This window comes from Rhincodon typus, chromosome 6 (genome assembly GCF_021869965.1).
Source record: "Rhincodon typus isolate 14 chromosome 6, sRhiTyp1.1, whole genome shotgun sequence".
Classification (NCBI taxonomy): domain Eukaryota; kingdom Metazoa; phylum Chordata; class Chondrichthyes; order Orectolobiformes; family Rhincodontidae; genus Rhincodon; species Rhincodon typus.
Genome location: NC_063337.1, coordinates 87,695,921 through 87,709,430, shown reverse-complemented (window position 1 = coordinate 87,709,430; position 13,510 = coordinate 87,695,921). Strand labels below are relative to the sequence as shown.

General features: G+C 38.2%; 1 protein-coding gene across 1 annotated transcript in view; it reads right to left on the bottom strand.

The window, feature by feature from the left end:
- Positions 1 to 13,510, bottom strand: part of LOC109924850 (protocadherin-9) — a 420,097-nt gene that overhangs the window by 382,841 nt on the left and 23,746 nt on the right. The window contains exon 2 of the mRNA XM_048598486.1: positions 11,178 to 11,212. Within this exon, the coding sequence (XP_048454443.1) occupies positions 11,178 to 11,212 (35 nt within the window). The remainder of the gene's footprint in view (positions 1 to 11,177; positions 11,213 to 13,510) is intronic.

Sequence of the window (13,510 nt, the reverse complement as noted above, 5' to 3'; positions counted from 1 at the left end):
AAGCGGTTCTACTATTCTACAGTACACCATCTAGCAAGCATGAAGGATTGAATGAAATAGCTGTACAATAATTTAAAAGGCTATCAAAAACTGGCCAAGTTCTCATTGCTTACTATGACCCCACTATGCTTGAATTTAAACAGCCCACTGATATGCAATATGATCTAACCTTTGTTAAATGTCACTTCATTGAATGAGATGTCATGCCTCGATATGAAATTACATTGCATATTTTAATTTTTTTTAATGTCATAAGTATTGAATATCAAATAATACTGAAAATATCACAACATGAGATAGAAATTTAAGAAGCCACACTGCATTGCCTGAAAGTCTGCTTGTTGCCATACTGATAATGTGAAGAAATTTTTCTAATATCCAGACCGAAGCTCACAGGCGGTAAAATAAAGTGTTTTACTTGGTCTGTTGCATATGCCTCAGCTACTAAGAGGGTTGTTGTAACTTAAATTCTGTTCTTTCCCATTTTATTTCTTTTCTTTTCAATACCTTTGCTTTTGGCACAAATGTTCATTAAACTGCTATTCACCCAATTCTAGGCAAATCTTCAGTTTCTTCGCTACAATCATTACCATTCCCATTTTTTGCCTTTTGTACCATGATATCTTTTGTCAGTTTGCTCTCCAGCCTGACAAAGACCTTCCCTTTTGGTCTTTATCCGCTACCCCATTCACATGTGCAAGGCTTCTTACAACTTCCTTCAATTCTAAAGAAATACCCTTGGTCTGAAACATAAATTATGTTCATTGCTCCACAGGTGCTGCCAAACCTACTGAGTATTTCCGACAATTTCTATTTTCATTACTATTCAAATTCTAGTTGTTGTCTTGCATATGCAGCAAAAATTGCAGTGATGCTATTAAGTGAGTAAAGTGTTAAACCACCATATTTTGGCTGGCAAATATTTGATTTATAACCAATCCAATGGCCACAGAGTCAATTGTACACAGAATCTCCAATGCAAAAAAAAAATTGGAGTGGAGTTCATCACAAAACAGTTAATAGTTGAGCACTTGGAAAACATTGACAGGATCAGACAGAATGCGCATAGATTTACAAATGGGAAGCCGGGCGAGATAAATCTAAGGAAACTGTTCAAGGATATGATGAGTAGAATTGATAAAGGGGAGCCTTATAATATCCTCAAGGATATTATCTCACCCCCAGACAAAATAAGTAAGTTCAGGTACCGTGGTTGCCGAACAATGTCCCAGAACCCAATAGGATGATAACTGCTCTTACTTATGTTATTTTAAAGTTGGTTTTTTGATGGCACCTTTCTTTGAAAAGCTGGACCATTGACAGGACATGTGACATTGATGGAAAGTGGTTGGTTAATTGGCTATTAAAAAAACATAGTTCAGACGTTGTTCACATTCACTTACTGTGACGCCATTTCTACTTTTCCAGCAAAATTTAATTTTGTTAAAAGGGCTGGACTAAAGAAGCATTCAAGTGGCAATGTCAAAAGTGATGATATGAATTATTGAAACATGAAATGCCTATGTTGCCTCTCAAAAGTGAAGCAATCATCAGAGCGGACAATAATTTAAAATGGAAGTACCTCGGTAGAGTTCTAAAGCCTATTTTGGAAAATTCAATTGCATGTCCATCAAAATTCAACTGCAGTTAAGACTGTTCAACTGAAATTCTGTATGCGTTCCTCATTTGAAACTGGCAGTGGTCTATAAAGCCTAATTTTTCCTTCTTCTTAGCTTTTTTCCATTTTACCCTGCTGGATTTTTCTTATTTTAAATGTATAATAATAAGCTTTCGCAGCAAGTGTGTGTTATATATAAAAACTAGCATTAAGTACAGTGTTTTGTTGTGATACACAAATAAAACACAAACAAAGCAGCTCTGTATGTGTCCCTTGTACCCTTCACTCATATCTCTGTAAATTTAAACCGGCTTTTGCTGGGCCTGGATAGTAACTTTTAGTTACTTCTCCATCAACTAGATTCTATTCAGTTGAAATAGCAAAAATAAAAACACTCCCTTGCTGGTAGAACTCAAAGGTTGCTTAAGAGAGAGACATGTGGCTGAAGCTTTTTGTCTTGCGATCATCAGGACAAATGCATGAATGGCAAATTTCAAATAATCACAATTGTCATCTTTTATATATACATAGACCCAAACAAAAGAAACATGTTCAAACCTTGTGACTTTCTTAATTGCCTGGGAGCATGGGGAGAAGTTCCCTATTGCTTTCTCCACGGCAAAACCACAGTCATTCAACAGTCAACTTGGCAGCTAATCAGCACTATGGGGCTGTGCAGCTCTATAGAAGTTTCATACTTACTGACTGACATGCCTCACCATTCCCAGCATTGACTTCCCGTTGCAACTCAGGGAGTTGGAGGTCCACACAGAAAAAAATCATTTGGGGCAACATTGAACAGCACCCTTTTATCTTGTAGTATAAATTAGTTTCAATCATTTGCAAATTGATATTCTTGCATTTGTCCTGATGAGTACACGATGCTTTGACAACATGTCTCTCTCTTCAGCAATATTCATGCAAAAGTAAGCTCCTTCTAATGTAAATAAAAATGATCATTCTCACTTTATTCCACATTCTGCTCAGTCATTTTCTTTAATACATAATTTGGAAACGTTATCCACTTCAGTTGTACAATTAAGGGATATGGGCTATTTATCTTTTAACTTTTGGACAGTATTATCTCTTCCAACTTTTCGATGTTCTACTTTTAAAGTCAATAGTTTTATACAATTCCTTTGTGCATGGTGGTCATGGTGTCAGTTGTAGCTCAAAGGATTGGAATGTCACCTCCTAGATGGTTTCAGGGCCCACACCAGAGATTTGAAAACAAATTCAAGGTTGTCCCTCTGTTACAACTCTTAGGGAATGCTGCATTGTTAGAGATGTTTTCTTTCAAGTAGGATGTTAAACCAAAGCTTTTCTATCCTCTCGGTTGAATGTGAAAGCTTTTGTACTACTTTGAAGAAAAGCACTCAGTGTTGTGGTTATTCCTTAATAAAAACTGAAAGAACTGCGGATGGTGTAAATCAGAGACAGAAGTAGAAATTGCTGGAAAAGCTCAGCAGATCTGGCAGCATCTTTGGAGAGAAATCAGAGTTAACGTTTCTAAGGAAGGGTCAGTTGGCCTGAAACATTAACTCTGATTTTTCTCCACAGATGCTGCCAGACCTACTGAGCTTTTCCAGCAATTTCTGTTTTTGTCTTGTGGTTATTCCTAGTGTTCAAACTGGTATTCATCCCTTAATTCATGTCACAAAAACAGATTATCTGGCCATTATCACATTATTGCTTGTGGACATTCTTTGTATGTATACTAGCTGCTATGTTTTCTACTTTGCAACAGTATACAATGCTTCAAAAGAACTACACTGGCTGTAAAAAAACATTTTGATCATGAAAGCCAATTTATAAATGACAGTCTTTCTTTATTTGATACTCGTGCACAGAACTGCACATGTTCTTCTACAATTTACCTTTGATCTGAATGGGGAGAACAAGAGCTACTGTGTGCATCACTAATGCAACACACACTGCCTGGCAAATGAAATGTAACAGCAAGTGCTATAATCAATAACAATATAATATTCTTCCCTAAATAATGATACAACAGCACCAGTCTGTTGAGGAGGGATAAATAATTCAGCAGATGGCTCTCTAGTATTTTGGTTTATGCCTAAAGCCCTTCTGCTTAACCAAACATCCAGCACTGCAGGCTTTGCACATTCTGTTATGTCTCACTGTGCGATAGTGGGTGGAAAAACTATCTGTCACACACTTTAAATCAATATTGTAAAAGCCCTAACATCAAACATGAAAAAAATGAAAAGCCTTACTGCAAGTTTATTAAATAAAAATTAATAAATAGAACAAATTCACAATTGCTATCCTTGGCATGGTATTTGTACATTAGAATTTCATATATTGGGTCAGAATAAAATAGAATTGAAATGATTTTAGCCAGAGAAGTTTATACGAGGATTGAACAGTCAACCACTTGGCAGACAACTGTTTGGGTCAACTTCAAACGCAAAGCAAGAGAACAAAAGACAGATGGTCGTATTTTGCACAGAGCAAAAACAAAACATAAATGCCAACATGTTATGTATGGAGAACAAAATAGGTCATACAGCAGTAGATAATTCTATAACAACCAGGATCATCTTATAACCTTAACTGATGAAGGCTATGAGATTGTGATTGTGATACAACCTCTAATATACCATTCCATTTGGTTTATATACAATTTATATTTTACTGCCTTGAATTTTATGCTTCTTGTTAAGTACCCTGCTATCTGTCATTCCAAAGAGATTCTAATTTTAGCATCCACCAATTTTTGGAGTAGCAAAGACTTGCATCCAATACACTTTGTGGCACAGGCAGACATTACAACTTCTGAAAATGCTTGAGTAAAGATGAATGTTTCACTGTGACCGTCACGGCAACCAGGGAAAACTGTCAGGATAGTGGAATACAATTACACACATTAACTGCATCTCAGTCCACTCCTGTTAAGACAAATCCCTCACTTGCAAAATCACTGAACCTAAGCTCACTGAGATCCAAGATGATACTCTCAACTGTCTACTGCAATACCCCAGCATTAAAACTGACCTTTAAGCTATCTGCATTCATGTTTAAGGCTTGCTGTACAGACATACAGCTCAGAAGGTTCATTTGGACCATCATTCTTGCGCGAGCTCTTTGAAAAAGTGATGCAATTGATGCATGCCATTGCATTTTCCCACAGCCCTGCAATTTTCTCTTCCTTTTTGTTTATTTATACAAATCCTTTTGAAAATTACTATGCTTCCAGCACGCTCTTGGGCAGTGCAGTCCAGATCATAATAACTTTGTGCGTAAAACAAAAGAATCTTCTCCTCATATCTCTGGTTCTTCCATCAACCATCTTAATCCATATCTTTTGATTTCTGGCCCACCTGCCAACAGAAAATTTTACTCTATTTATTAGATCAACACCTTTTATGAGTTCTCTTTTCTCACAGTCCTCTGCTCTGAGGAGAGCAATCCCTGATATTGTAATCTTTCAACGGAACTGAAGTCCTTAAGCCTTGGTACCATACAATACACCTCTCATTTGCCAGTATGCCTTGTTTGATAGATAGAATACAGAGTTTTGGCACAATTGGGCATCCTAAAAGCCAACTGCACTTAAGTACTTAAATATACAATCCAGTTCAGTGTTACCTTCCTATCACTTTCCCATTAGTCAACCATTTTGTCAATATAGTGACAGGTGCCAAAATATGAATTATTAACTTTATTCTTTCAGAGATATGGGCATGGCTGTCAAGGTCAACATTTCTTGCCCATCGCTAATTGTCCTTGAACTTTGAATAGCTTGCCATTTTAAAAGGCAGGTAACAGTCAGCCACATTGTTATATGTCTGGAGTCACACAGGCCAGATCTGGTAAGCATGGCATATTTCCAATTCTAAAAGCTAAACAAGTTGGCTTTTCACAACAATTGATAATAGGTTTCATGGTCATCATTATTAAGTTATATTTTCTATCCTACATACATTAATTGAATGTAAATTCCACCAGTTGCAATATTGGGATTTGAACTCACATTTGAGAGCATTAGGCTGGAACTCCAGAGCACTGGTCCACCACTATGCCATTGTCTGTTCCAAGAGAATTATGTCACAAATTTCCATTTGATTGGCAATTTTCTTGCAAGAAAATGTGAACAGGAATAGGTCTTCAGCTTTTCTGCCATTTCATAGTTCAATGTGATCCTTTCTGATCTGCACTTTACTCTCTTGACCAGTATTTTTCCTTTCTTATTTTCCCTCTGTCAGGCAGGAGAGATCATTGGATGTTCTTTGATTGGATTTCATTCTAAATCAAGTAGTAGGATTATCTTCAGCAGACTTAGAGCAAGTTCAAGAATCATTTAGTCTTTGTCTCTTAAAGCTTGGAAGGATTTCATCTGAAAGTCTGTCTATGTATCGTCACTCTATCTGGCCACCTCAGAGCTCTAATAGTGTCCAGAATCTATCTCTATGAAAAATGGAATGGGTATTTGATGAACACTCGACAGATATACAGGCAAGGGATGTGTGACTAAGCAGAATTTCTCTTTCACATGGCCAAGATTGACAAAAGGAACCAATTGGCCTCCATCTGTGCCAGCAGTCCCTTTGATTTATCCTATGCTTTCCTTTCCTTACGATAAGAAGTAAGATTCACCAAATGCAATTCTGAATTGGATGTGGAATCATAAGCATCTTTTGAAAAAGCTAGGCAAAATATTAGTTATTTCAAGAATGGAGACATATGGGGGGGTCAAGTAGTCAAATATACACCTCAAAATCAGGCATTTCTAATGGGAAATAAGATTGGATTCCAGGGCTCTTTTTGCTGAAGCAAGGAACTGGGAGCGGGTGGTATTAGTAATCTCTGAAAAGCACGATATAAATAAAAGAATTTTCAAGGCACTATTTGAACCGACAGAATTGTTTCTATTGCTTTGAAATGGAGAGCCACTGGTACTCATGACTCTTCACTTCAAGCCCTGAAAACAACATAGTGCACTTTTTTATTTCTGATTAACTCACATCAAAATAACAGTGTTGAAATCTATCTCTGATAACATTATTCCTACCTTATACGCCTTTTAATGGGGCTGTGCTGGAGCCTACATAATATGGCTAGAGAGAAAAAAAAATTCAAAAGTCATGATTTCTCATGCAGAGTACTCCTGAAATTTCCAAAAAGCTAGTGAACAGGGAAAAAAAAGTAAGTTAATTCAATAAATGTTCAGTGGAATAGTGGAGGACATTAGGTTTGGAAGATATGTTCCACTTACATGAAGTTTTGTTCAGATTACATTTAGAATAAATTTGTTCAAATTTGAGCATTGAATATCAGTAAGAGTCCATTAACCTTTTAGGGGCATAACTTAGATTCATCAGAACTACACCTAAGCTGGAAGAATTAAAGTATGACAGGTTGCACAGAATATCCTCGTACTCCCATGAAGTAGCAGAATCAGATGCAACTGAACTGAGGTGTTTAAGTAGATTAATGGTGTTGACAGGATAGATAGGTTCCTTTTGATGCAGAGTCCAGAACTAGGGACATAACCTCACACTTGAAGCTGGGACTTTCAGGAAACACTTCATCAAGCAAAGGATTGTGAAATTCTGAAATACTCTTCTCCAAAAAGCTGTTGGGTCTTGGACAAATCGGTGACAGGCACAGCACTAAGTGAGAGTTAGGTCTGTGAGATGGACCTAACAGAATTGTCACAATAACTTCTCATGATCAAATCAAGAGCTGTGAATTTAATCAGGCCATCAAAGACATCCTGATTAGACAGGATTACCTCAGTGCACACAAAGCACAGCTGTAAGTAGAAAACTTTTCAAAAGTGCAATGTTTTGGATGAGATGTTAAATTTTTACTCCTAAGCGTCCTCTACTTGTTCACGCATCAAAATTTATGTCCCTAACAACTTGATAAACAGCCACTACTTCACTTACTTGAAATGTAGAATTTATTGCATGTATATTACAACTCCATTCTACAGTTACAATAATTCAGAAGCAGATTTGTGCTGAATACTGGCAAGCTCCAAATGTAACCATGGTAACAAGTGTCTCTCTTTCTTACGAATTTTCAGCTGCCCCCTGTTCTCCTGAAAGTAATAACTTCTTATGTTAATTTGCTTGTACTGGTCCCTCACCTTTTCAACTCTTACTCAGTCGCTATTATTTGAGTTTTGAGATCAGTAACCCACTTTGACATCCAAAAATCTCACAAATCATTCCTTTTGAATAGAACAGAATCAAAGAATGTTATTCTGCAGATGGAGGTCAATAGACTGCTATACACACGTTGACTCTTTGTAAGAACAATGTGGCAAGCCCCACTCCTATTTTCCCTCTTGGACTTGTGGGTTTTTTTTGCGTGTGACAGCTTCTTATCCAATTCCTTTCAAAAGCTATCCTTGAATCTGCATACACCATACTTTCTCTTCTTCACTGACATCAAGCCAACACCCCCTCACCCCACCCGGCCCCCAAAATCAATAATTTCACATCCGTTCTCTTGTTTTTGGCTCGGTTTTTATCCACAGGCCACTTTAACCTTTCATTATGTTCTTTCTTTGCATGAAGTGGCACTGTTTGTTCAGGACAGGTGAATGATTAAGAGACCAGTTTGCCCTATCAAATTGTTCAACCCACCAATATTCTTTATTATTACAATTTCAGTCATTCTACAAATTGAAAATTACTCCCACAACTCTCCTCCATCCATCCTCAATCCTGGTGTAGTAGGACAAATTGGGTAAGAACACAGGTTGCTAGCGATCACAATTTCATTCTGTCCTGGCAATTTAATCCATTCGCTCATTCACTGGGCTCCACAAAAAAAAAGCCGCATTTCATTCTCATTTTTCATACTCAAACAAAAAGGGAAAAACTCACATTCTTGAAAATGGAGAATAAATCAGCAGAAATTGCTGATAACGTGTAACTGTGTACAAACTGTAGGTCTGCCTGTGACAGTTTATCTGTGACAGGCAATGGAGTACAAGCATGTCTGCGGATATTGTAAAGGGGCGGGCACTGCAGTATTTAGTCTGCAGCAGCAATAGGGAGGATTTGTCCTGCTTGTGTGTGGAATACACACCATTTCATGTGACAAGTGAAGAGATACCTGCAAGACGATTATTTCATGAAATGACACTGAAACGATGCCGCCATTCTGTGCCAGCACAGCGAATAAAACATAATCGGTTTTGTCCCAAATAGATTCTAAAAATAAAGTACATTGCTGTAGTTCACGTTGCATTCCCTTTTATTAAATTGCTGTGTACCTGCAGAAAACTAATTACTAATGATATTTTATAGGGTCTTAACAACTTCAATAGAATGCACTTTCATCCACTTAGTTTCATCAGTACCAGTCTACTATTATCTTAATTGACTTAAGAATTCCTGAATGCTACCCATATTGAAGCATTTAATTTGAATATTCCTTTCAATGCTGTTAAAAGAATCAGTACCTTATTCTTGGAGACTTACAGACCATAACTATGTCTATCTGGCCTTTTCCGTATTAACCCTCAAGTCATCTATGTATAACAATCAGCTGTGAGATTCTTTCAAGAACAGAAAATTAATTAACTAGATTGTCCATTTTCAGTTTAATTGCCTAGTAGCATGGCCATTTGTCAACCATGACCCAGTTGGTCACACTCTCACAATCAAGTTCGATGGTCATAGATCCAGAGACTTGAGCATAGAAACCACATTGACACCCTTGATGCAGTGCTGAGGGAATGCTGCAATGTCAAAAGTACCAGATTTACAGATTAGACATTAAAATGGGAGATAAAGGATTTGAGAGCACCATTTGAAGACAGGGGCATTTCCTTGTTCATAGCCATTCCTTAACAGATATCACCAACACTGAAGATTTGTCTTTATCAAATTGTTGCTTGTAGGGGAATACTAGAGGCACTTGTGTAGCTTTCATACGTTACATCAATGGCAGCAATCCAAAATGTACTCTATTGGCTTGAAAGTGATTCAGGAGGGCCTGAGATACGAAAGGTACCATACAATTCATTTCTTTCCTTTAACCTAGTCTGTTTAGCCTCACTGGACAAAACTACAAGTGACTGATAATTAACATCATAGTCATTTTCTCCTTGTCTCCTCATTTGTTCAGACATGAATAGTCCTCGCTCATAAGAATAATTATTTTGTTCATTGTTGTTTCTTGCATTGAATCACAAATAAAAACTGCCAAAGACTAAAAGGTGTCTTAATAACCTGAAAGCTTTTAGCACATACATGGTAACTGAGCTCCTTGTAGAATTGCCATGCCTAACATATTCAGAACAGCAGTGAGCAGCTGGGAGTGAGTTACTGAACCAAAAAATTAGAATGTCTGCAACTTGCAAATAACATAAACGTTTTGCATCTGATCATCTCTGTTCTTCTGAACCTTTCTTCAAAACCATTCATCAATTACATTTGCCTACATAACATCAGTACTTCAAAAGTAATTCAAAGGTTGGGATGATGTGAGGATACAAAAATGCATTCTATAAATGCAAAGTTCAATCTTATAATTCCATTTTAATATCGCTGCATTAGTTCTCTCATTAAAAGAAGCTTTTGGTAAATCTTAATTAACCTGACTCAACTATTCATTTGTAAATGCTTAGTTGACCTTCAACTACAGGTAAGATGACTTTTATTTCCTAAGCCCTTATTAAAAGAAACCACTCTTTTAAACAAGATTTTAATGTTGTCACTCTCTTTGTACAGTCTGTCACTACAATACTCTCAATTTATTCCAGTATAGCAAACACAAGGTTTCAGACCTTTCCTATTAAAAGGAGACTTTGAATTTCCTATTAAAAGGAGACTTTGAAGTAGAGATACGATTTTCAAATTCGAGCCCAGAAGAAATAATTCTTGGACTTAGAACTTGTGTTCAGAACTGATGCATGATCCTACTGTTATTCATATTACATGCACCTTCTTCTGCTAAAGTTCAGCAGCATTCTCATCTTCTCAGGCAGCATTGTGGTGGGTTCAAGTCCCACATGAGAGACTTGAGAACAGAATCTTAGTTTTTGGGGCAGTGCTATCTTTCAGAAGAAGGTGACCCTGTCTGCTCTCATAGATGATGTAAAATAACTGGAGTACTATTCCAGAGAATTTCAGAAGAACACTCCTTGGTGTCCTGGTTAATATTTATACTCTAGTCATCAACACCATTAGCATCCTTCCTTTTACATAGACAATGAACATGCAGTAAATTACATGGATTGGGAATGGGTAGCTTCATGTGGTGTATTTCCACTGATAGCTGAAGAGACCATCAATCGCCAATGTTTGCATTGTGCATCCAGCAGCTGTGAGACAGACGATCTGGGCATTTTCATGATGTTACTTGTGGGAGCATTCTGTGTGCAAATTGGCTGCTACGTTTCTGATTTTAAAACAATGACTATATTTCAAAGCATATTTCATTTGCATATGAAGCACTTTGAGTTCCTGAGGTACTTCTACAATGTTACAAAATACATTATTTGAGAACTTTGGTAGTCCTGACTGATGTCTCAAAATGTTTTGGTGTAAATATTTGTCTCATGAAGTGAGGCAAAATGGATGGTATCAGATTTCTCTGGATGTAATACTCTGCAACTGTTGATTAATTCCAAAGGAACTGAATTTCTGGTCTATCATGAATGAGTGGACCATCGAATGCTGCCCCTTTGGTGCCAAAGTCGAGGCGAATTCCAAATCCTTCAAAAGTTTATTGGCATGAAATGGAGTTTTTAGCATCTACAAAATCTCTTTGTTATCAGAATGCGAATTAATAGCTGTAGACAGCTTTGGGACAATTAGATGTAACCTATATTTCACCTACCAATCTCAGCTAACTAGAAATACGGGGCATGATTTTCCTTGTCAGCTACTGAGCCCTGCTGTCAGGCTCAAATGGGAAAGTCCGCAATGTGCGGAAAACAGTAATTCAGTGGGTCATTTTATGCCTGCATTGGGGTTTCCACCTGCCAACTGAATAGTTAGTGAGAGAAGTTCATTGCCTCCAGTAATAATGGACCTCAAGAGGTCCTGGTCACCAGGAGCTGCTGGTCAATCAAAGGCATTTCAAGGGAAGCAGTGTTTGGTGCAGCATCTACTGGAAATGCAGGCTCAAGGAGTGACCCAGCCCAGAGGTAATCAATGGCGCATGGTGCAAGGTGTTTTGAAGGTGAGAGTCAAGAGGGTTGTGGGGTGGGCAGCATTAGGGGAGGGGGAGTGGCATGTCGGCTCACAGTAAAGCCCCCTTTTGCCTGATTCTGGGTCCCTCAATCAGGAACTGAATGCTTTTCAATGAGGGAGCCCACCTCTGGGAGGTCATAAGCAGCCCACGTGAGGTTTACTTGTCATGTATTTGTGGTGACAGGTCTACCTGCTGCTGGGGTGAATACCAGAGGTGACAGGATGACGCCCTTGGCTGGTCATAGTTAACTACTTTGAGGCCTTCAGTTGGCACTGGGGCTGGAATTCTGACTGTGGGCTTTCCTGCTCCAGACTTGATTTTTGGCAGAGGTGGGAAGGTGCTAGGTGACTAAATGCCTTCACTGCCTCCAAACTAGGCATCAGAGGGCTTCATATCCTAACTTCAATATGGACTCTCCCTTGAGTGGTGAATAGCTGACAATAGGCTTGTTGCCCAGGATGGTGTAAACTGCAAGATCAAACATGGATTTTCAGCTCGAAAGCATCAATCGATGCCACGGAAGGTGAGTAAGAAAGAGAATGTTTCAGAATATAGACACTCAATCTCTCTGACTTTTCCAAAGCATGAAGGTAAATTTGCTTTCACAGTGAGTCCTCAGAGATGGGGGGAGAGAGGGGGTGTAAGGTTGGAGTAAAAGTGGGAAGATCCGCTCTACAGCATTCGCGTAGAGGAGGGGATCTAAACCTGCCTGGATCCCTGTATCACCTTCCCCAATTCTATCACCAGACAATCAAAACTGTTCCCCACTGCCACCAGGATTCTACAGCCCAAGCGGAAAATCCCTATCTGCCTCCTTCCATTGCCTTATGTGGCCTTTAGTTAGATTGATCGACTGACTCCCTACACACATCCCTTAAGCATCTTCCCCCTGGGAAGAGGTGGCTTGAGACAGGGAGCGAGAACACTGGCTGATTGTGCTGGTCCTACCGTTCTCCCACCTTTGGTTTCTATGGGGAATAAAAGGCCTGCTCATGGTTTCACACTAAAAGGCCTGCCCTTGGGTTGCTTTGTTGGAAGAATACAATCCCAGACAGCTTCTAACAGTTGCAACACTAATTGCAATTAATATGACCTTAGTCTGAACCCCTCTTATTAGCCAGAAAAGTTTCCAGCTAAACAGAAAGAAATCAAGAATTCTCCTTGAATAATGATTCCCATTAGCATGGTATCCATCAACTGTCATGATAATTCCCTAAACTATTCCAGCTTCTTTTTTACTAAATATGAAAATAGCTAAGTTGTGATGAGAAACATTTTGTTCTATAAACTGGAACAGCGATAACACATAATGGCTCCAAAAACACCTGGTACATTATTTGAAGGATGAATTATTTTGAATGGAAACATTCACTTTTCGGGGTCAGTGTTTGTAGGTTTTAATGTTCACCTCCATCTTCTGGCAGAAAAAAATGCAGCATTAAATTATTTCAAAATAAGCCAGCAAGCTCTCTGAATGATGGAAAATTCAACAATCATGTCACCATCCCAGCATTCTCCAGTAATCCCATGCATTTTACAGATTGCTTCAGTTTATGGTCAGTGCAATTGTTCAGAGAAGAACAAGGCTCTGCAACTTCAAATGATAACTTTTGGCAGTATTAAAAGTGTGATCCTCTTGCCACATATTTTACATAAAGACAGGACTTTCTGAAGGTCTTCAAAATTCGTTTTATTTAACTGTTATAT